Source organism: Onychomys torridus, chromosome 10, assembly GCF_903995425.1.
Source record: "Onychomys torridus chromosome 10, mOncTor1.1, whole genome shotgun sequence".
Classification (NCBI taxonomy): domain Eukaryota; kingdom Metazoa; phylum Chordata; class Mammalia; order Rodentia; family Cricetidae; genus Onychomys; species Onychomys torridus.
In genome coordinates this window covers 35182213-35206859 of record NC_050452.1, presented here as the reverse complement: position 1 = coordinate 35206859, position 24647 = coordinate 35182213, and the positions used below count along the sequence as shown (strand labels likewise).

At 45.2% G+C, this 24647-nt stretch overlaps 1 protein-coding gene across 6 annotated transcripts in view; it reads left to right on the top strand.

The window, feature by feature from the left end:
- The window catches only part of Pdgfra (platelet derived growth factor receptor alpha), a 45629-nt gene extending 22105 nt beyond the window's left edge, over positions 1 to 23524 (top strand). For all 6 annotated transcript variants that reach the window (XM_036201289.1, XM_036201284.1, XM_036201288.1 and 3 more), the window contains exons 9-23: positions 1002 to 1128; positions 2450 to 2643; positions 3426 to 3520; positions 4262 to 4394; positions 6403 to 6507; positions 7173 to 7283; positions 7537 to 7690; positions 8812 to 8978; positions 11322 to 11437; positions 11779 to 11901; positions 13813 to 13924; positions 15121 to 15220; positions 15312 to 15417; positions 17481 to 17752; positions 21029 to 23524. In XM_036201289.1, coding sequence (XP_036057182.1) covers positions 1002 to 1128; positions 2450 to 2643; positions 3426 to 3520; positions 4262 to 4394; positions 6403 to 6507; positions 7173 to 7283; positions 7537 to 7690; positions 8812 to 8978; positions 11322 to 11437; positions 11779 to 11901; positions 13813 to 13924; positions 15121 to 15220; positions 15312 to 15417; positions 17481 to 17752; positions 21029 to 21176 — 2063 coding nt within the window. In that variant the 3' untranslated portion in view covers positions 21177 to 23524. The remainder of the gene's footprint in view (positions 1 to 1001; positions 1129 to 2449; positions 2644 to 3425; positions 3521 to 4261; positions 4395 to 6402; positions 6508 to 7172; positions 7284 to 7536; positions 7691 to 8811; positions 8979 to 11321; positions 11438 to 11778; positions 11902 to 13812; positions 13925 to 15120; positions 15221 to 15311; positions 15418 to 17480; positions 17753 to 21028) is intronic.
- Positions 23525 to 24647: the final 1123 nt, after the last annotated feature.

The window sequence follows — 24647 nt, the reverse complement described above, 5'->3', positions numbered from 1 at the left end:
GTCACAAGTGGATAATCCTGACCTGACATCTTGTGACATGTCAGAAAATATTCAAGCATATAAAAATATTGCATAAAATTATCACCTTGGCTGTGTGTATAAGGTGTATATGAAGGTATAAATGAATTACATACATAGGCCGAGTCTTTCCCTAAGATATCTCATTAGAACCCAACTTCTGAAAAGGTCTGAAATCTAAAACACTTTTGGATTAAAAACTGTTCTGAGGAAAAATTTTAAATTAAAGTATGTATTTTTTAGTTTAAAATTTTATTCGGTTTAGTTTTTAAGTTTATTTTTAAAATATTTATTTAGTTTAAATTATTATTTACTTTAAAGTATGTAAAAGTCAATTAAAGATGTATATTTTCCAGTTTATTATTATTACTTAATGATGGAATCCCATATTTTAAAACAAATTGAAGGGCTGGAGCGATAGCTCCCAGGCTAAGAGCTCCTGCTGCTCTTGCAGAAGACCGAGGGTCAGGTCCCAGCACCCACATGGTGGCTCACAACCATCCCTAACTCCAGTTCCAGGGGATCTAGTATCCTCTTGTGGCCTCCATAGGCACCAGACACGCATATGGTGCACATACATGCACAGCAAAACATTTGGCTGTCTCTAATGTATTTGACTACAAATCGGCAAAAGGATCTTTAAAATCTAGTGATGCCCCTCGGATGCATTTGGGTGAAGGCTGCTTGGCATGACCCTTTCGACAGATCCCAAGCTAATTGGACTGTCCTCCTTGCCTTCCACTCTGAGGACCACAGGCGCTTATCTCTCTCCTCGGTCCAGGTCTAAACCAGGCACAAAGCCCCCAGAGACACTGCTGACACTGAAGTCGCGATTAACTGAGTGGGTCTGTTCAAGCTGGAGTGTTTCTGTCTCACACAACGGGAGGGCCATTTTTGAACTCGTGGGAACGTTCCTTGGAGGGATGTTCCTCCATGGCCAGGGACAAGAATAGCTCAGCTCTGACTTCTCCCCTTCTCTGCAGTTCCTGCATCCATCCTGGAGCTTGTGGATGACCACCATGGCTCTGGCGGGGGACAGACTGTGAGATGCACAGCTGAAGGCACACCTCTTCCGGACATTGAGTGGATGATCTGCAAGGATATTAAGAAGTATGGAAACCAGATGTCCCCTATTCTTGTGTGGTCAGAATGTTTCCTTCATGACATCAAGGACCTCAAGTGCATTTTATGTCTTTGCTTGACCCCTTTTGTATTCGTGATTCTTCTTGGCCCAAGGCTCATATTGCTCACAAACTATACAATGGGGTTCTGAAAGTGGATTCCGTCTCCTGGCGTGTGTGTGTGTGTGTGTGTGTGTGTGTGTGTGTGTGTGTGTGCATGCAAGCACGAATGTGTGTTCTCAAAGGGCCTTTATTTTTCCCTTTTATTACCATTGTTTTTCTATTTCTCTTATAAAACTGTCTCTAATGTGAAAACAAGAAGAATTTTAAGAACCACTGTCGTTCAAGGGTTTTAACCACACCAGCCATATTTTTAGCTCAGTCCTATTTATGAGACAAGGTCTCACTATGTGGCCCAGTTTGACCTCAAACATAAAATCCTCTTGCTTTGCCCTCCCAAGTTTTGGGGCTACAGGTGTGCACCACCACCCCTGGCCAGCTCACATCTCTGATTTGGTCAACTTTGTTTTGATGGCCAGACTGGCATAGGAACAGAAGTAAAAACAGTGCCCACATGAACGCTCACAGCCACTGGTTCTTTGGAGGCCGGAAGTGGGCATTGGATCCCCTGAAGCTGGAGTAGCAGGGTGGTTGTTAGCTTCCCAGTGGGGGTGCTGGGAACCAAACCTGGGTCCTCTACAAGAGCACCACCTGCTCTTCCATGCTGGGCCATCTCTCCAGTCCCTCCTCCCCCTTAATAAATGGGCCCCTGAAATGTGTGTTCACACTTATCCCCATGGCAACCAGCTGTGTTCAGAATGCGTTCAGTGCATCTTTGCTGAAGGCTGATCTTTCTGCTCTTCCCCTCCCCCAGGGCTGTGGGACAACTCAGGTGCTGGAATCTCTAGGTCTAATAACTTAATCCAGAAGACTCCTGCAGCCCTAGGGACCCCTCAGAAGCTCTCCCTGGGGCTGGTGGTGAGGAGAGAGGGTGTTTTTGAAGGACTGAGGAATTGGGATTATTAAACAAGTTTGATATTATCTTCAGTTTGCTCATAGGCCCAAGATTTTGGATTGGTAGTTGTATTTTTTTTTAATTTATCTGCCTCCTTCACAAACTTAGTTATCAGTGTGAGACTGCTCCTCTGAGCAGGTGCAAAGGAATTCTGATGTAGGTGAACATGCATGATAAAATGAGAAAGCTAATCTGTGGCAACCCCCAAATGTGTGCAAGGTCACAAATGTGGACCAGTCCCAGGTCTTTGTGACTCACAGTAATCAGACCCCCGTTTGTGTCTTGTTCTCTCTAGATGTAACAATGACACTTCATGGACAACGTTGGCCAGCAATGTCTCCAACATCATCACCGAGTTCCATCGCCGAGGCAGGAGCACTGTGGAGGGACGAGTGTCTTTTGCCAAAGTGGAAGAGACCATCGCAGTTCGATGCCTGGCAAAGAATGACCTTGGCATTGGGAACCGAGAGCTGAAGCTGGTGGCTCCCAGTGAGTATCTCAGTAGGCAGGACAACTCCAGGTCCCCAGCCAAGCCCTGTCTTCCTCAGGTGGGATGTGGAATGCCAGACAGGGGTCACATAGTCAGGAAGGTCTCAAGACAGAAATTCAGCCCTGTCTGCACTTGAAGCACTGGTCTTGTGCTCAGGCCCTTTCATTTGTATAAAGACCCAGCTGCATTTGCAGAGGCTGTGGACATTTTTTTTTTTCCGGAGCTGAGGACTGAACCCAGGGCCTTGTGCTTGCTAATCCCCAACACTGACATTTTTGTTTGTCAAATGTAGTATAGCTACTAAGCCTCGTTAGTTTGACCATTGGTGTTGGGATGGGCAACGAGGAGGAAGAATCTTTTGTCTCTGGCTCCTTAGAACAGCTGAGTTGGGTTGAGATCTTCCAAAGAAATAAACAAAGGAACAGAGCCAAAGGCAAAATGCCACCTCAAAAAGCTCTACCATGAAGCTGATGAGGTGGTTGTTCCTGCAAATGAAATCGCTCCCAACTCATTCCCAGTCTTCCCTGTCTCTGTTCAAATTGTCCAAAAGGGGATCCTGGGAGAATCTTTGGAAAATGTGTTTTGCCCCAGGGAAGAATCACATCTCATTCAGGGGTACAAGTGTTGGAGAGATGGTATTGGCCACCCCCAAAGTGAGCTGGGGAGCCTGGACACTTTCCTGCCAGTAGTAAGACAGTCCCAGTCAGGCTCAACCACTGCCTTTCTGCTCTCTGCCCCCATAACTGAGGAAATCCTCCACTGCGTCTCTCTTGTCCCCCAGCCCTGCGTTCTGAGCTCACGGTGGCAGCCGCAGTGCTGGTGTTGCTGGTGATTGTCATAGTCTCTCTCATTGTCCTGGTTGTCATCTGGAAGCAGGTGAGTCTTTGGAGCCATTAGAACAAGAACGGCTGCCTCTTTCAGTGTTTGGTCCAGAGAAGGGGCTCAGTAATTACATATGTGGTGGGCTGTGTTAGATACATGTGTGGTAGACTGTGTTAGGTACATGTGTGGTGGGCTGTGTTAGATACATATATGGTGGACTGTGTTAGATACATGTGTGGTAGACTGTGTTAGCTACATGTGTGGTGGACTGTGTTAGGTACATGTGTGGTGGGCTGTGTTAGATACATATATGGTGGACTGTGTTAGATACATGTGTGGTAGACTGTGTTAGGTACATGTGTGGTAGACTGTGTTAGGTACATGTGTGGTAGACTGTGTTAGGTGCATGTGTGGTGGGCTGTGTTAGATACATATATGGTGGACTGTGTTAGATACATATATGGTGGATTGTGTTAGGTACATGTGTGCTGGACTGTGTTAGGTACAGGTGTGGTGGACTGTGTTAGATACATGTGTGGTAGATGACTTTGTTGCATACATGTGTGGTGGACTGTGTTAGGTACAGGTATGGTGGACTATGGTAGATACATATGTGTTAGATGACTTTGTTGCATACATATGTGGTAGATTATGTTAGATACAGGTGTGGTGGACTGTGTTAGGTACATGTGTGGAGAATCGTGTACTTCCTGGGTCCAGTCACTTTGCTTCTGCAGTGAAGCTTGGGTGCCTCAAGACTGGTACTTCACTAGTTACCTGCCCTGGTAATTCCAGAAACCGCGCTATGAAATTCGCTGGAGGGTCATTGAGTCTATCAGCCCTGATGGACACGAGTATATTTATGTGGATCCGATGCAGCTGCCTTATGACTCCAGATGGGAATTCCCGAGGGATGGACTGGTGCTTGGTAAGTTCCTGTGAGGGCAACCTCCCAGGACCCAGTGTCGCCTGCACAGCTTTGCTAGTTATGGGCCTGGGGGGGGGGAACTGGGGGCTTGAACTCTGCCTTGTAGGAAATTTGCTCACAGAGCTGGGTGCGGTGGCTCATACTCTTCACCTCAGCACTGGGGAGGACTGTGAGTTCAAGGCCAGCCTGGGCTACACAGACATCTTGAGCATGAGCTCATTAGGCCCGAGAAGGGGAAGTCAAGGTTGAGAAGCTGTCTAGTCTATGTGAGGCCCCAGATTCTATCCCCAGAACTGAAAAAGGGTACAGTTAACTGGGCATGGCAGTATACTTACAGTTTTGGACTAGGGAGGTGGAGGCAGAAAAATCATGAGTTCGATGTCATCCTGAGCTACATAGTGGGTTTCAGGCCAACCTGAGCTACACAAGACCCTATATCCACATACCAAAAGGAAAGACACTCATAATTGTATTATTGGAATGATTTTGGCCTGGCAAAGATAGCACGTTGGGAAATGAAATGAACTTCTGTGACTGAAAAGGACTAGCTGAGAAGTGAGATAATTCAGTGTGTTATAATCTGTTCTGAGGATTAATAAAATACTTCTTTATATAAATTCAATGTAGGATGTAAAAATACATGCTGGTGTTGTGGTGCATGCCTATAATCCCAGTGAGGCAAGAGGATTAGGAATTCATGGTTATCCTTAGCTACATAGAGAGTTAGAAACCAGCCTGAGCTACATGAAATCCTGTCTCAAAAAACCCCAAATAACCCCCTCCTATCTACACACACACACACACACACACACACACACACACACACACACACTTTAAAGCAAAACATAAAAATCAAGACAGTTTGTCACACATTTCAAAGATTTCAATCCTGACTTGGGACCTAAAAATTGAAGTCAGGAAGAGTTTTGGGTTTTTGTTTGTTTGTTTGTTTTGTTTTGTTTTGTTTTATCACATTCTAAATGAATAAAAACCAGACCAAGGCAAAAAAAGTTAGACTTAGAGGTTATGTCACAATCAAGGGGCTCACCAGATTCAAATGTGGTCTTTCTATTATTTGTCTGTCTCACTCCAAAGTACAGCAGAGCTCAGATCTCCGAGTCACTCCAACTGTAAGCCAGGCTGCCTCGCTTATACCTGGGCATCTTTATTATATTTCCACCACTGTTTCCCAAAAAGGGATGCAGAGCTTAGAGAAGTTAAAGATAGTAACATTGGGTGGTGGGGGCAGGCAAACCCCTGCTGTCCATCACTTTGTCCTTGTCTTCTCGGGCAAGTCCAACTCACTGGAGGAACATCACCTTCCCAGGCATGGATGCCGGAGGTACAGACTGGAAGAGAGGGCATGTCCACTCTTGGTGTCATTTTCTGCCTGGGCTGCCCTTGGTCAGACTGGCTAACTGAAATGCACCTCCCCTCCTGATCACGGTCTCTTTAAGGGTGGAGACAACAGCTTTGATTTTTTGGTCTCCCTCCACAAAGAAGGGTTGTGTTGGCACACAGCCTCTGGTCCAGGGACCTTCCTTCATGACAAAGGATACTAGTCCAAGCTTTCACTCGGGCATTCCTCAGAATCAGTGGCATTTGGAATACTGTAGATTTCCAGTGGTTAAGGATTTGTTAATGCAAAGGTCGCCTCTGTCTGCATGAGAAAAACAGAAGGCTAGAGAAACAGGGGGTTTGGGCGGAAGCCATGGCGGTGAGTGCCCAGGAGCCCGGGGCCTGGCGGGAGCCCATGTTCACACCAGGGATGGCTGAGCTCCCCTCTCTCTCGTCTGTGTTTTCCTTTCCAGTGCAAATGTTATTTGACAAAAGCAATTGCACTAATTTCCTTCCCTGTGGGCTCAATTTGTTTTTTTTTCTGCCATGATGGCTTGGAGGAATAATTAGGCTTACTCAATACAGGAAAAACTCCCACCCTTGTGCGCTGGCCTCTGCTGGTAAAGCCGAGGAGCCTGGAGCTGGTATTGATGGCTCTGTTTGCCCACAGGTCGGATCTTGGGATCTGGTGCCTTTGGGAAAGTGGTTGAAGGCACAGCCTATGGATTAAGCCGGTCCCAGCCTGTCATGAAGGTGGCTGTGAAGATGCTGAAGCGTGAGTGTTTCCTCCCAGGGATGCTTTGGACATGGAGATTAAGTGACTTCCTAGTAAATTGAATATTGTGTTGTGAGTCTTCAGACTCTGAGTTTTATGTAGATTTACGTTTTTGTTTTTTTCTCTCTCTCTTTTTTTTTTTTTTTTTTTTTGCTCTCATCCCTCATTGTGAAAAATCAGATGTTTTCACTTCTGGTGACTTTTTTTTTTTTTTTTTTTTTAATCTTAAAGACTAGGGTTTCTGGGGCTGGGAACCTGGCTCAGTGTGTAAGGTGCTTACTGTGCTAACATGGTGACCGGAAGTGGTGAACCAACACTGCAGGGAGGCAGTAAGAGACAGGTGGACCCTGGGAGCTCACTACGAGCCAGCTTGGTTAGCCAACATGGCAAGCTCTCAATTCAGTGAGAGACCCTGTCTCAAAACATAAGATGGGAAAAGAGTTGAAGAAGCTATCCTGATGTCCACCTCTGGCCTCCATGTGTATTTGTATAAGCAAAGTCACACAGATGCACACACACACAATCATTCGAGTCTAGACTAAGGAGACCATCTAGGACTCTTTTAGACTCTTGGTGAACTAATATTATTGACTTGCAGCGATGTGTTTGTCTGAGAGCCAGGGGTAGGTAGTTCAGTTGAACTGAAATCTTTCTTATTTCAACAGCCACAGCAAGATCCAGTGAAAAGCAAGCCCTCATGTCTGAGCTGAAGATAATGACCCACTTGGGACCACATTTGAACATTGTGAACTTGCTGGGAGCCTGCACCAAGTCAGGTAGGCTCCCTGACCTGGAGGGAGGGTGTGTTGGGAACACTCACGGTCGTGGAACTTTGATCCAGTCTCAGGCACACATTCCTCTCCCTGCACTCCAAGCATGCCTCATGCCTTTGCACTCATGCCTCATGGGTATGAAGCTCCTAAGTGGAGACCACTGGTGGCCTTGCCTTTTTCAAAGTTCATTGCTTCTGAGCATGACTGCTTCTTTTTGTCGCCCGTTTTTATACCTGGGTGCATTTGGTCCCCACAGGCCCCATTTACATCATCACTGAGTACTGCTTCTATGGGGATCTGGTCAACTATTTGCATAAGAACAGAGATAGCTTTATGAGCCGTCATCCAGAGAAGCCAAAGAAGGAGCTGGACATCTTCGGATTGAATCCTGCCGATGATAGTACAAGGAGGTAAGTACAAAGGGAGCAGCCTGTGTCCTTGTCCTATTGGCAAAAAGCCTGTCCTGACAGATTCCAGGCCTGCGGATTCTGGGCCAGCACCCAGAGGCCACAAGGCTTGCAGCCCACCCAGCCATCCACGTCAGTGTGGATGGATACATAGCTGCAGGTGTTTGGGACTAGGTCATTCCATGGGAAGGCTGTACTGATAGGTTTGAGTGACAGTGGGAGCTGGGGGCCCTCCTGAAAACCATTCTCTTCTTGGTATGTGATGCCTCAGGACGCGTCAGTGCAGCTCTGGCCAGGGATGTCTAGATTTGTGCCTTGCAAGGAGCTGTTGGAGGATCTGTAGGCTCGAGCTGTTGGTCCTTGCTGAACCTGGGCCAGTGATACTCAATTGTCTCTGCTGCTAAAACTGTAAAGAGTATGGATGTGAGGTTCTGTAAGGTCAGAAAGTCCAAGGACCGCCCTTGCTATTAAAATACCTAATGAACTCTGAATGGGTGCATTCAGTCGTAGGAACTGTTTGTTGGAGCCACATGGCCACGTGGCTGCTTAACCGACGGAGGACAACAGTGACTTGTCCTTACTGTCATGAACTTTTCAACTCTGTGTACCAGACTCAGAGTATTTTGTGTTTCCGGGAATGTAGCTCTCAACTTCCCTGTGGCTCTTGGGGATGTCTCTGCTACTTCTGAGGGTCTGTAGAGGGGTGACATTGAGGACAGAGAAGTCAACCATGAAGAATCATGGTAGCCACCATCTGTGGACGCCGGCTGACCCTGTAGTGTGTCCCGTCAATGTAGATAGTATTCATTTCACACTCTTTAGAGAAGTGCTTGCTACCTCCTGGATGGGCATGTTTCTTCCACATCAGAAGCATCCTTCCTTCTCAGTACGCCTGGGTTTGAGATGATCCATCCATTTGTGATGGATTAATGGTCATCTGTCTGCCTGGACCACCCCATGCAGTGGGCACTTGGGGATTGTTTATGCTCATCCCTGAGACCCAGATACCTCCCTCAGTTAATGGCACACTGTAGGCACCCAAATTAGCATGTTATCTACTGAGTGACCAAATTAGAGGCCACTGGGGGTGAAACATCCTTGTCTTTTTTTTTTTTTTTTTCCAGTTACGTGATTTTATCTTTTGAAAACAATGGTGACTACATGGACATGAAGCAAGCTGATACCACACAGTACGTCCCCATGCTTGAAAGGAAAGAAGTCTCTAAGTACTCCGACATCCAGAGATCGCTGTATGATCGGCCAGCCTCCTATAAGAAGAAATCTATGCTAGGTAAAAGTGCCCATGCTCATTCTGGCAAATATGATCTTTCTGTGGTTTGATGGGATACTCAGAGGAGGGGAAATGGGGAAGAGGGGTACATCTGTCAGGCTGTGTGGTCCCTAAGTTACAGGCCTCTTCATGGGCCTGGATGTCTTTTGTAGATCTGTGGTCTGTGAATGAGAAGGGTCCAGACAAGGTTAGTGATGGAGATCAATGATTTTTGTTTGCCTGGTGTGTTCACAGTTCAAGCTCCGGCACTGAAAAAAAAAAAAAAAAAAAAAAAAAAAAAAAAAACATATAATATTGTAAAAATAAAAATAGAGAATAATGACAGACCTAATGTAATCCATTTCTCAAACTTTAAATGTCATTGCTTTAAATAAATAATTCATTCTGCTATAATGATCTTTTCTTGTTAACATGTCTTTTGTTAAAAAATGAAAGCGGTGATAATTGGTGTTTTTTTTTTTTTTTTTCCTTCCGTGGCCAAACTAAAAGTTGGCAATCTTACATTGTTTCCTCATGATTTTTTTTTTCTGTGTGCGCGATAATCCTCGCTTTTCACTTTCCTAACATACAATGTGGGGTAGTAACTGGAGAGTAGACAGTTTGAGGTTACAGTTTCTGACAAGTGTCTCTATTGACTTTTGTTTGAAAGCATGCCCCGCTGCTTTGAAAACAGAAGCGTATGTGGTGGGGATGAATTCATTTCTCAACTCCAGGGGGCCACCTGGTAATGCCATGCCAGATGGACCACCTCACGCCTGCTCTCGGGTGGCCTCTCTAGGGATCTAGCTTAACCACACACTTGAAGTGAGCAGTGTCTATGAGCCTGACCTTTTCTTGTGATCCTGCTTTTGGGGGTTTGAGCCTCTCATCAGCTGCTGCAAAAGTGTTCAGCTGCCGTGGAGATTGTTTTGAAAAAAAAAAAAAAAAGTTCTCCAGTGTTCTCTGAATACTTTCAGGATTCTTAAGTGAAAGGTACAAACCATTAAAAAGTATGTGCTTGTTTTGTAAAAGCCAACATGCAATATTTTCCATATCTGCAGCTCCATTCACTTCACGTTGCCAAATGGGTGAACTTCCAAACACTTCTTAAAGTTTACCCAATGAGAGCTCTTGGAAGCACTGCTTCCTTTCCACTCCCATATGGTTAAAAATAGTTTACATTGCTTCCAGGGCAGAGCTGGTGGGCCTGACTCATGCTCGGCCTGGGTCCTGCTGGCAGGCAGACTGCAGTTTTCTGGCCTTCCCATAGCTGGGAGGAAAAAAGTGTGAATGGCTGAAGCCGCTCATCACTGGCCTGAACATCGTCGAGGACGGAGAAGTGCTGGCCTAGACGGCCTTCCTGGAAAACTCTTGGGGTCCTTCCAGAAGGGATGAATGGGGGAGTTGGGAAATGGACAAGTTACAAGGGCAGGTCAATGCCTGATCATGGGCACCGTCCTTTAAGATGGTTGCCTGGTCTGTTTGGTTAGTTGATGTAGTCGGCGAGCTAAACACAAAGTAGAAAGAAAATTAAAGCAAGCCTCAAACTTGCCATGGATGATTTCCGTGTGTGTGTGTGTGTGTGTGTGTGTGTGTGTATGTGTGTCTCCCCAAGATGGCTGAGATGATTGTGACTAAGGGGAGGAATGAAAGCCAAGGGCAAACAGAACTCTGTATGTGAGAACCCGTGGAGAAGTTTGGTTTGATTATTAGGCCCCCCAGGTATGTGTTTGTGCATGCAGGCTGGGTATCGCTTATCTGAAATACTTGGAACTGAATGTGTTTTGAATTTTTTTTTTTCAGATTGTGGAATATTTGCATATACATAATGAGATATCTTGGGGTTGGGAGCCAAACCAAAATAGAAATTCCTATCTGTTTCACGCACACCTCAGACACATAGCTGACAGTAATTTTATACAATATTTTTTCTAGTGTGCTTGTGTTTTGACTATGACCTGTCACATGACGTCTGGCATGGGAATATTTCTGCTTCTGCCATCACGCTGGTGCTAACTAAGTTTTTGGTGTTTCAAGCATTTTAGATTCAGGATTCTGGGTCAGGAATTCTCAACCTGTGTCTATTTCTTTTGGAAGAAAGAGCCATTATGTCTTCTATTTTTATAGCACTGGGGGTTGAAATGTGTGTTTCATGCATGCTGGGCAAATTCTCTACCACTGAGCCACACCCATAGCCTCCTTGGCATAATTTCTGTATCCTGTGAAGTCTAGAAACTAAGAGAAAATGCTTTCAGAGGAGATCGTTGGGCAAACTTCTGCGACCTGCCAGACCAGGGACTGTCAGGGTCCCGCAGGGTCCTGTGCTTTGAGCCGACACTAACACATTGGATGCCTTTCCCACAGACTCAGAAGTCAAAAACCTCCTGTCGGATGATGACTCCGAGGGTCTTACTTTGCTGGATTTACTGAGCTTCACCTATCAAGTTGCACGAGGAATGGAATTTTTGGCTTCCAAAAATGTAAGTTCAAGCAAGGCACAGGGATCTTCTCTGACCCAGCCACAGGTTCAGAGGGAGGCGGACATGCCAGTAGGGAGATCTTAGAGCAGCAGTAACAGGGGGTCTCAGATTATTACCTCGTCGTCACTTCCCCAAACTGGCTGGGAGTCTGATATCATTGGGCGTCTGTCTTTCCCTGGGACCCTTTGTCCCTCAAGTGGAGTCAGCATGGGGAGGGAGGGCAGGTTCTTCCTACCAGGGCCCCCTTCAAGTGCCACCATGGAGTGGCTGGTCTTGCAGAAGTGCTGCTGTCTGGCCTTAGCTGGAGCCATTCTGAAATGACATCTTTCCTTCCCATGTAGTGTGTCCACCGGGACCTGGCTGCCCGCAACGTCCTTCTGGCACAGGGGAAAATTGTGAAGATCTGTGACTTTGGTCTGGCCAGAGACATCATGCATGATTCCAACTACGTGTCAAAGGGCAGTGTAAGTTTCCTCCACCTCCACCCCTTTAATCTCTGAAGTGTGTTGTTTCTTAATTCAGAAGTCAGATTTCTGAAATAGGTTCACAGGGCTCATTAGTTGGCTCCAGAGGTCTCAATAGGGAAAGCTTGGGCTTAACAGACAGCCTGGTATCAGCTCCACCCGATAGCAGGGCTGGCATTTGGTCAAGTTTAATGTCTATCTCATGCCTTAGTTTCTCTGTAGCATTACCCATTTCCTAAATTACTACAAGGGAATAATTTAGGTAATTTATATAAAGTGCTATAGACAGTGCTTGACATAGAGAAGTGCCCAGCAGGGGCTGGAGAGATAGCTCATTGGTTAAGAAGAGCACTTGATGCTCTTCCAGAGTTTCTGGGTTCGATTCCCAGCCCTCATGTGACAGCTCACAACCATCGGTAACTGCAGCTCTGGGGATCTGATGCCCTCTTTTGGCTTTTATGTGCTCTAGGCATGCATGCAAGCATACAGACATTGAAGGCAAAACACCCATACATGTAAAACTAAAAACAGACAATTAGACCCACCCAGTAAGTATTAACTCCTAATAAGTCAAGTAAGTACATGAATATACAAGCTTGCATTTCCAGGGAGATCTCTAGTTTTTAAATTCTTACCAGATTTCCAACAGGCAAGTTTAAGCTTTAGAACATTAAGATGGCTGGAGTTAAAAGAACGGTTCAGTTTCTTTAAAGAGAGTTTCATTACCTCCTTGAGCCACCTCTCCATCCCTTCCACCTAAGCATGTGAGCAGCTTAGGACATGTCTGCCACCCAGGGGTATGATTCTGTGCCACTCTGTTCCGCTGGAGTAAGACAGCTCCCAGAGCCACAGTACTTGCCTGGACAGTCCATGTTGGTGCCTCAGGACTCAGGACTCAATGCCCACGACCAGAGCTGTGGCTCTTCCAGGCACCTTGAGCAAGTTGCTACACTTGGCTAGAAATGATTTCTCATCTAAGGTTATGAATGTCTGCTGTTTTCTTAGTAATTGAGGGGTGAAAGATGCTAGCCTGAAGGATGTTGCGTTGTGTATCTGTGCAGACTTATTAATTCATCTGAAGTTTGAACTGGCTTCGCAAAGGAGATACATCTCAGTGTCTTCTTTTTTGACAGTGGAAAATAGCCACTTATTTCTTAGAGTTTGGAAGTTGTCACTGGTCTACAGGTTGCTGTATCTGTTTTTAGTTTTGTTCCCTAGAGTTACCTGAAAACAGGGGGACTGGTCTGGTCAAAGGTCACACTTCATTGCTAAATAGAAAGTTAAATTTTGTTATTGTATTATTCCTCCCAAGAGATAAGAAGGGACAATTGAGCATTCCTTGTTTGTTATGATTATTAAGAATCTAGACAGTGGGCTAAGATGATAGCTCAGTTAGTGAAGTGCTTGTTGCATAAGCAGGGGTATCTGAGTTTGAGCTCCAGAACTCATATGAAAAACCAAACATAATGGCTGGTGCATGTAATCCCAGTGCTGTGGAGGCAGAAACAGATCCCTGGAACTCTTTGTTCTGTCCTAGGCAGCCTAGCTGAATTGAGAGATTTTTCTCAGAGAAAAACAAACCAAAAACAAAAACATAGGTGGATTGTATCCTGAGTAACAACAGCTGAGGTCTTTGGCCTCCTATGCGCTCACGCGCGCGCGCACACAGCACACACACACACACACACACACACACACACACACACAGCACCTGCATACATGTGAACATACACACATATCCATATACACGCATAACACCCCTAGTTGCCAGTGAACACGAATCACCCGAGAGACATGATGCAGACAGGATCCTTAATGCATTATTCACAGCCCAGGGAGAACCTTCCCGTTTCTTCTTCTGCAGACATTCAGAGCATAGCCTGGGTTAATCTCCTCTCTCCTTCTCTGCAGACCTTCCTGCCTGTGAAGTGGATGGCTCCTGAGAGCATCTTTGACAACCTCTACACCACGCTGAGTGACGTCTGGTCTTATGGCATCCTGCTCTGGGAGATCTTTTCCCTTGGTATGGGTTTGACTGCTTTGCTGGTGTGGCTAATTCTGAAGGGATATGTGTCGGTCCCAGGTCCAGGATGCCGACACACACAGTGTCAACACTGCAGTTGCTCCACAAGTCAGTCCTTACCATGTCTGATGTAGGCTGAGTAGACCCAGAGGAATCTTTGGGGGATGCTCCCTCATCCCTGGCCACTGCCCCTTTGCTCTCGTGGGTTGTGCCAGAGTGATTTGTCCCCATGGAAAGTGCTTCCCATGACATCTGCCTTTTCATTTTGGACTCCGGGTGACATAGGTTACTGAGAGTTTCTTCCCCTTTATTTGATGATGATTGATGTCCAGGTGAGAGGTGATGCGGCAAGGAAGGGGGTGTAGCTCCCCGTCTGGAGGAGATAAACCTCCTTAACATTTGATCACTTGTCACCAGGGCCTGGACAGGTCAGGTGACTGCTGACAGGGGAGGGCTGTAAGCGAATGCTGAGGTACGACTGTGACCTTTGGGGACATATGGGTTACACAGTTAGAGGTAAACCCTGCAAGCTATAACATGGGTTCAGAGGAAGGAGAAGAGTTTTGGAGTAGAAGCTTCAGAGAGGAAATCAAACTTGACCTGGCAGGTGCTCAGGGCACCACTATTCATTCCCACTCTCCATTTCCTGAAGCCTTGTACTCCCTTGAAACAGTGGATTATTGACAGTTCAGTCCCAGCTTTGAATTTGGCTATAATTATTTGACACTTGTGATGAAAATGGCATTCTTAAGCTGGGCACCGTGGCCTTTAATCCCTGTACTTGGGAGACAGAGGCAGGTGGATCTCTAGGAGTTCCAGGACAGCCAGGGCTGTTACACAGAGAAAGTCTGTCTCAAAAGAAAACAAAACAAACAAACAAAAAAAGAAAATGACATTCTTACCTTTAGTGGCTTAGAACACCTCCTCACCTTTTAAGTGTGTGTATGTATCCAGTAGTTCAAACCACTATTAAATTCGTTAGTGATTTTTTTTTTCTAAAGTTGTATGCTTTTTGCCCAAGATGCTTGAACTCCACCAACCAAGACTCCTATGTCAAGTTTGAGCAGTCCTCCATAGTCAAGGAGATGCTAACCTACAGATTCTTTGAAAGAATTGGGACATCAGGGTTTCGGGATTAAAGATGTGTGGTACCCATAGTAGCCCTTGGTCATCTAGTTTTCTTTTTTGGCTCTTAGGTGGCACACCCTACCCTGGCATGATGGTTGATTCTACTTTCTACAATAAGATCAAGAGTGGATACCGGATGGCCAAACCTGACCATGCCACCAGTGAAGTGTAAGCTTCCTCTCTAACCGTGCTCCAGGGTCTGTGGGGTGGCTGACATCTACGCACACTCCCACACTCACTCTGAGCTCTGCCTTTGCAGCTATGAGATTATGGTGCAGTGCTGGAACAGCGAGCCTGAGAAGAGACCCTCCTTCTACCACCTGAGTGAGATCGTGGAGAATCTGCTGCCTGGGCAATATAAAAAGGTCAGTGTGAGCCTGGGATGGTGGACAGGGGGATGTGGACAAGGACGAGGGAGTAGCTGGCACTTACGCTGTTAGCACTGTTTGAAAGGGACTTTCAAAGGAGAACACAGATCATGTAATTCTGTGACCACGGCTTCTGGAGAGCTCTACAGGACCCTGATAGCAATGATGAATGAAGACACCCCCCACCTCTTCCCATAGGGCTCTCTTTCGTCTTACATACTCGACACCTGTAGGCACTTCATCCTCCGACATATTTGTATCTGTAGCTACAGTGCCGTTAGAACCTTCAGGACTTCTGAGGCCATTCAATTGCTCATTTGGACTCACTTAAATTCATTTGAAACTGGCTTTTACCAGCTGACTGGAGGGGACAATCCCAGCTGTTATCTGTGACTCCAGCTGGTTTTCTGCAGCACAGGAAGCATTGTTCAAAGGAACAAATGTGATTTCATGGACCTACTCGGGAGATGCAAATGAATGGTGCAGTTTTCTGCTGAGGCCTGGAGAAGGGAAGCCACACACTCGAGTGTGATGAATCCCATCTCAGAGTAGGCACTGTAGACTGACTCATTTCTCTTTCTTCTTGAGAGGCAACATGAGTAGTTTGCCCTGGAGCCTCCCGCCCTTTGAGCTGACAGTTTAGAAGGTCAGTCTAGATTGCACATGTTGCGCCTCTCCGAAGTGATGCTGGGAGCAGGTAGGAATAATTCACCTAGGTCAGCGGAAGATTCTCTGTTGGTGGGAAGAGGAAGACACTGAGGTTGAAAGTAGGGTTTTTCCATTTTTGTCTTTTGTGGCTGGTCCACCCTATACACGAATGGCAAGAATTTCTGTGGTGTGTTGATTTAAGTACACCAGAGGGGTGCAGCTAAGTCATATGGTGATTCTGTTTTTATTTTTTGTTTTTGTTTTTGTTTTTTTCTGTTTTTTTTTTTGAGACAGGGTCTCTATGTAGCTCTGGCTGTTTTAGACGTCACTATGTAGGCCAGTCTGGCCTCGAACTCACAGAGATCCACTGCTTCTGCCTCCTGAATCCTGGGATTAAAGATGTGAGTCACCATACCCAACTTACTTTTAGTGGGTTTTGTTTCTTGGTTTGCTTGACTACTTTTTTTTTTTTTTCTTTTTGAGACATGGTTTCTCTGGGTAGCCCTGACTGTCCTAGAACTCGCTCTTTAGACCAGGCTGATCCTAAACTTAGAGATCCGCCCGCCTCTACCTCTTGAGTGCTTGAATCAAAGGTGTGCACCACCACCACCCTGCTTGGTTTGTTTTCTGAGGACTCTAACCTCTATACTGACATCCAGTATGGAAGTACTCTCCTATCAATACAACTTGTCAATATTTGTTTTCATTTACTTTCTTAATTTTTTTTTTTTAGGTTTTCGAGACAGGGTCTCTCTGTGTAGCTTTGCACCTTTCCTGGAACTCACTTGGTAGCCCAGGCTGGCCTCGAACTCACAGAGATCCACCTGGCTCTGCCTCCCGAGTGCTGGGATTAAAGGCGTGCGCCACCACGGCCCGGCCTGATTTCTTGATGATAGCCGCTTTGACTGGGTTCAGTGGCGTTACTTTTCTCCAATGGCTAAGGATATTGAATACTCTCCCAATTATTTATTGGCTATTTGTATTTATTCTTTTATAAGCTAAATATTCAGTTTATTGTCCATTTATTGATTGGATGATTTTTTTGGTATTTAAATTTTGCAGTTCTTTATATATCCTACATACCAATCCACTGACTGATGTATATTTGGCAAAGCTTTCCCCTATTCTTTAGGTTTTTCTCTTTACTTTTTGTTGTTTTCCTTTGCTGCACAAAAGCTTTATTCTTTCCTTCCTTTCATTATTTATTATTATTATTATTATTATTATTATTATTGTTGTTGTTATTATTATGAGACAGAGTCTCTCTTTGTATCTCCGTCTGATCTGGAACATGACAAACTGTTATCCTTGTAGAAACCCATTCATGTTAAACCACATGTTCTAAATGTCTATATTCATTTCACAGTTTGTCAGTTAACACTTGATTAAATGCTTCCGATGAATACTTTCAGAGTTATGAAAAGATTCACCTGGACTTCCTAAAGAGTGACCACCCGGCCGTGGCACGCATGCGCGTGGACTCTGACAACTCATACATTGGCGTCACTTACAAAAACGAAGAGGACAAGCTGAAGGACTGGGAAGGCGGCCTGGACGAGCAGAGGCTGAGTGCAGACAGTGGCTACATCATCCCCCTGCCAGACATTGACCCTGTTCCCGAGGAGGAGGAGGAGGAGGAGGAGGAGGAGGAGGAGGAAGACCTAGGCAAGAGGAACAGGCACAGGCAAGTGGGGTGCTTGTCCACCTCCCCATGTGCGAGCCTGGAAGGGGAGGGCTCATGGGAAACAGAGGCCCTCAGGGGTGTGAACTTGGGCAACAAGTGGCAGAGGTCCAGGGTGGCTCATGGAGGGGTGTGTGTGTGTGTGTGTGTGTGTGTGTGAGAGAGAGAGAGAGAGAGAGAGAGAGAGAGAGATGTGTGTGTGTGTGTAAGAGAGATGTGTATGTGTGTGTGTGTGAGAGATGTGTGTGTGTGAGAGAGAGATGTGTGTGTGTGAGAGAGAGATGTGTGTGTGTAAGAGAGAGATGTGTGTGTGAGAGAGATGTGTGTGTAAGAGATGTGTGTGTGTGTAAGAGAGAGAGATGTGTGTGTGTGTAAGAGAGGTGTGTGTGTGTGAGAGAGAGATGTGTGTGTGTGAGAGAGAGATGTGTGTGTGTAAGAGAGGTGTGTGTGTGTGAGAGAGAGATGTGTGTGTGTGAGAGAGAGATGTGTGTGTGTGAGAGAGGTGTGTGTGTGTGTGAGAGAGAGATGTGTGTATGTGTGTGAGAGAGATGTGTATGTGTGTGTGTGTGAGAGAGAGATGTGTGTGTGTGTAAGAGAGATGTGTGTGTGTGAGAGAGAGATGTGTGTGTGTAAGAGAGATGTGTGTGTGTGTGAGAGAGATGTGTGTGTGTGTGTGAGAGAGGTGTGTGTGTGAGAGAGAGATGTGTGTGTGTGAGAGAGATGTGTGTGTGTGTGTGAGAGAGATGTGTGTGTGTGTAAGAGAGGTGTGTGTGTGTAAGAGAGAGAGATGTGTGTGTGTGTAAGAGAGGTGTGTGTGTGTGAGAGAGAGATGTGTGTGTGTGAGAGAGAGAGATGTGTGTGTGTGTGTAAGAGAGGTGTGTGTGTGTGTATAGATAGATAGATAGATAGATAGATAGATAGATAGATAGATAGATAGATAGAATATACAGACATAGATATAGATAATTTTTATGTGCATTTGTGTTTCTGCCATGGGTGTCAGGGTCCCCTGAAACTGGAGTTACAGACAGGTGTGAGCTGCCATGTGGGTGCTGGGAATGGAACTCGGGTCCTCTGGAAGAAAAGTCAGCACTCTTAACCCCTGAGCCATCTCTCTCCAGCCCGCCCAATTTTGAAAATGCCTCCCCCACGGTTCTGAGGTGTTTCACCCCCAGTGAGCGCCTCTCTGGTGAACAGCCTCGGACCGAAGCCGGGGTGATGGTCAGAGAAGCCTTTCCCCTGAGGTCCTACACGGTCATGGATCGGAGGACAAGGAGGAGCGAGGCGGGGTTGGGATGTCTGCTGCTCCATCAATAGTCCTTAGCCCTGCTTATAGTTGAGAATTACAAACTGCCAATTCACAGGCCTCCCCCGTCCGTCTGTCCTTCCTTCCTCGGCGGCTGCCTTCGCCTCCTCTTTGTGTGAAGCACAGGGCAGCCGCCCCACTGTGGGGAAGAAGCCATGGTCCTATCCACCGACAGATGGTCATGAGTTTTGAGCAAAAAGACATACAAGGACAAGGTGGATAGTGAGACAAGGCAGAATACAGACAAGAGGTCAAGAATCCAGGGAAGGGAAGACAGATGGGGAGTCCTGGCAGGCTGGTGACCTCAGCGATTGTATATCTGGAACCTTTTGTTTAAAAAATGTTTAGTACACAAGAATTTTGTGAGACTACACTGACCAGTTAGTGGTGACCTAATTTACTCCATCCAGCTTAGTGTATATATACCATATCTCACACACACACACACACACACACACACACACACACACACGCACTCACACGCACTCACATATACACACAGACACAAAAATACACACATACATATACACACAGACACACACACACAAAATACACACATACATATACACATACACATGCATACACACATACATATATACACACATACACACACAAGCACACATGCATTTTTATTTTTCACTCAAAGCTAAGTAGGAAACACCAGGATACTTCACCCCTGGTATTCTGGCATAAGCTTCCTAAGAATAAGGCCATTAATGTGCTAAGAATAGGAAAGTTAACTGTTCCAGAGAGTTAGAGTCGGAGACATAGAATCCATATGGACTGCGTTTGAGGCTGTAGGTTCAACCCCCAGTACTGAACGAAAAAAGAAGGAAAGAAAACCTACAGCTGTTCTCAGGTCTCTTTATTCAAATTCAGATAACAGTTTGAATAATAACTGCTAATACTTATTCGGCTTCTTCATATGTTCATGGTTATTAGATTATTATCATATTTAATTGTCTCAGCAGATATATTGTTAGGCATTACGGTCATGTCATTTTTAGCCTTGTCTAGTTTTATTTATGTTCCAGAGAAATCTTTTTTAAATTTTATTTCATATATATATATATATATATATATATATATATATATATATATTATTTTTTGAGATTATAATTGTGTTGTGTGTAGATATATTCACCCAAGTCTCCAGATACAGCCTGCTCAGTCTGTATAATGCTACCTGTCTGTCTGCGTATGTTGGGACTGACCGTTTGATATCTGATAAGCAACCGGCGTGCTCCTCCCCAGGGAGGACCATTTCTCTGATCTCAATGTGCCTTCGTTGTCTGTAGTTCTTTGTCTAGAGTTGAGGCCACCTGAGTGGCCATCCTTCACACATTATCGTGTCTATTGGAGTCCTTCTTATTCAGGTCTCACTTAGGCAGCCATGTTAGTGAGGCTTCTGGTATGCCGTTTTATAGATGCGAAAAGAAAACCTTTCTTTCCTCTGTCTTCACCTGGGCCTTCAGACAGAGGGGCTGGGTAAGTGAGAGTCGAGAAGGAGCATGGCAGGGGAGTGAGGAAAACGTGGGAGCCCATCCTCCTGCTCAGGAGGCTCCAGAGACAGTCAGCGGCTGGTGGGACTGAACTTGGTCTGGCTGACTTTGTTCCTTTGCTTTTCTTTCCCAGTGTCTTTTGATTGGCTGTTACTTACTCTCTCCCTCATAGGGAAAGTAGAAACTCTCATGTCTTGTTAGCAATTTCCACAAAACAGGAAAGAAGGCAAGCTGGGTTGTGAAGACGGCTGTGTCTTGGTTTTGTATTGCCTCTGTGCGGCACTAGGTAATGAATGAGTAGCTGGCTGGCTCTATGACAGACTTGCCATGCTTGGCTGCACGTGTTTCAATAGGAAAGGACCTTGCACAAAGAGTCCCTTTGCCTCGGGCAGCCACCCTGGAAATGCAGCACGTGTATAGCGTGTAGTCAGTCTGTCCGTGACCTTAGCCTTTGCTTTTCAATCCCACCAGCTCGCAGACTTCGGAAGAGAGTGCCATTGAGACAGGCTCCAGCAGTTCCACCTTCATCAAGAGAGAGGATGAGACCATTGAGGACATCGACATGATGGATGACATCGGCATAGACTCCTCAGACCTGGTGGAGGACAGCTTCCTGTAACTGGCAGGGTTGGGGGTTATCGTCTACTCCTGGAGCCTCCTTGGGATCCCTTTAAGAAAACCACTTCCCTGCAATGCAAAGGTCGAGAAGAGGACTCGTGTGATGTGGAAAGAGGAGTCCCCTGACCCGGGCCTCAGGGAGCCTCTGTGAACGAATGGGATACTTGGATTGAACTTGGTCCGTGTTGCCTCTTGCAATGTGTCAGTAGCATCTCAGCTGTGTGTGAAGTTTGGAAAAGGACGGACAAGGGGAATAACAGGCCTCAGAAGATGAGCTTTGTGTTTCCAAGGCCTTGGTGAGATTCCCACACACGCAATTCGTGCTGTGACACAGCTCCAGCATTGTAGTTATGTAAATAACTCTAACCAAGGATGTGTTTAGATTTGTGTTAACTCTCCGCTCTGGACTTCTGAAGAGACCACTCAGTCCATCCATGTACTTCCCTCTTGGAATCCGGTACCAGCTGCTGTTGAATTTTCTCATGAAGTACATGCAAAACCACTTTGAACCTTGAAAGGTACTGGAACCACCCTGTTTTACTGTCTTATTAGTTAGTGTTAAAGAGGCAAAAGATGATAACTAACCAACCTTGAATAATAGATTTGGGTCTTTTAGGAGCCCCATACTCCTCTGTATATTGTAATCTATACTTATAACACTACTACTGTTAACAGTAATGCTAAATATGTAATCCATAACATGATTTCCCGACAGAGAAAGCACAATTAAAACAAAACCCTTACTAAGTAGGTGACAAGTTTGGCAGTTTTTGACATTTATATTAAATAACATGTTTCTCAGTAAAATATAATAGCTTTAGTGGATTAAAGTTAGTGAACACTAGAGAGCAGAGTATTAAGTAGTGTCGCCCAGAAGTTTTTGATGCTATGTACTGAGTAGTGTTCTCCCTAATCCAAGGCACTGAAAGCAGTCAATCACCTCTGAAGTAATGGGATTAGAAACAAGCAAGGCGGAACTCCCGTGTTCCAAATGTTCTCAGTATAAAGGCTTAAGTCTGGGCCCAATGTGACTTCTCATGCTGTGACCTTGTGGAAATGAACAGTTCACAAAAGGGCTCAGATGGGCAGAAGTTTCTTTTATGACCAGTGATGACTTTGATGGATCCCACCCATCCCTACTTTATAAAATCTATGACATTTAAGGATGCTTCAACATCAGCACCTCACTTTCCTCTCTCGTCTTAAAGAGAAAGAGCTGGTGATCCCGAAACCACAATGGTGCTGTTGAATGAAGGTTGTGTGGGCATTAGCTTGGCTCTTTATTTCCCACCATTAACTGAAACTACAGTCACTAGCCCCAGGTCTTTGCCCCAGAGATTTGGAATCACTAGGTCTGATGGGAGCAGGAACCTATATATAATCTTAATAAACTCCTTGGTGCTTCTGTTTAACCAGCACTCAGAAACACCAGCCTGAGTTACAGAGGGTTGCTGTGGGTGGGGCAATTTTGAAATTTGGAACTGGGCTAGAAGTCAAGCATGCAGGAAGGCTACTATTTAAGTCCTTGGCTCTACGTCAGTAACATTTGATGCCACGTCTCTAGCAATTCCCATTCTTAATTTAAGTTTCTATGCTTAGCTAAGGCTGAGAAAGCAAAATCTTGGTTTGGGCACATCTTCCAGTTTCAGACAATGTGGGTACCACTTCCCACTGGTTGGGGAAGCCTCAGGTTGTCCACCTCAATGCATGTTCACAGATGATGCAACTCTGTGTGTCAGGTCTTTGTAGAGTCAGTTCTGTATGTGGTGGAGAAGATGAAAAGGTTTTCCTGATTTGGGGGTGTTTAGGTGGGAGGATAGCAGAACCCTCCGAACTATCAAACTGGTTAGTGTAAGTTCATTGGCATTCTCTGCAATGTGCCTAATTGCTGACTCCGTATGAATGAAACATGGGCTGTGATTACTGCAATCACTGTATCTGCTTGCAGCAGGTGATGCTTTGGAAGCCACAGAAGCAATAACAAGGTACTTGACTGCCTACTGGTATAATCTCAGTGCAAACCCCAACTTTCCTTTTTCACAGTAAGTGTGAAGACTGAGCCAGATTGGCCAATTAAAAACAAAAACCTGACTAGATTCTTTAGAGCCAATTAGACCTGAAACACATTCGTGTTTCTAGAATTGCAGCTCAAGCATTCTGTTTATCACCCCCTCGTAACAGCCTTGACTTTGTTGGTTCGTTTTATTCTGATGTTGCTTTGGGCCTTGCATGACACCATGAGGTTGGATGAACAGTTACTGTCCTTAGTAGTTCTCTCCGCTGAGATTAAATGGGAATACACTTGTTTTTGTTCTTTGAGACAGGATCTCTATGTAGCTCTGGCTGTCCTGGAACTCACTCTGTAGACCAGGCTGGCTTCGAACTCACAGAGATCCATTTGCCTCTGCCTCCCGAGTGCTGGAATTACAGGCATGCACCACCACACTCAGCAGGAATACATTTTTATTTTTAAACAGTGTTTTGAGTGTATCCCTGATTCATTTCCTATTTTGCCTCCTGCAGAGTCCCCAAAAGAAAGTTTACCCATCTTTCCTGCTTTCTATTTGTATGATGACAATCAAAGCCAGCCCGAGGAAAACAATTTGTGACTTTTTAAATGATCAGTGAGATGTCCTTAAAATGTGGTCTGCCAACCTGTACAAAATGGTCCTATATTTGTGAAGAGGGACATAAGATAAGATGATGTTATACATCAATATGTATATATGTATTGCTATGTAGACTTGGAGAATACTGCCAAAACGTGTATGACAAGCTGTATCACTGCCTTTGTTTATATTTTTTTAACTGTGATATTCCCCACAGGCACATTAACTGTTGCACTTTTGAATGTCCAAAATTTATATTTTAGAAGTCATAAAGAGGAAAAATACTTACATGTTCCCCAAATGGTGGTGTGGTGAATGCGTGAGAGCAACTAACGCCATAGGGAGCGTCTGCCAATACAAGATGGCTTCCAGATACCCCTGTTCATGTTTTGTTCTAAAAAAGTGTAAATGGAGATCTTTATATTTCAATAAATGATTTATTATATATGACTTAAAGTGATGGAGGTCTACTCCTTCCTTTGTTTTGTTTTTTTTGGTTTTTTTGTTTTTTGTTTTTTTAGTTTTATCAGGATCCCATTCAATTCCCTTCCTACAATTCAGCCTGTTTGTTTGAGGCAGGATTTTGTTGTGTAGTTCACGCTGGCATTTACCTTCGTAATCCTCCTGCCTCAGCCCCTAAAGTGCTGGTATCCTAGCCACATAGCACAGTGACTTGCTTCCTTTCCTTTTTTTTCCCCTCTGAGTAGACTAGCTGGTAAAGCAGTTTTAGGTTTACAGGACAGTTGAGTGGAAGATCAAGATCTCCCATACACTAATCAGCATTATACCTGGGCAGCCTCCCCATCTGTACTGTAACCTCGCAGAATGCACAGTGTTTGTTACAGTGATGACCCTGCATCCAT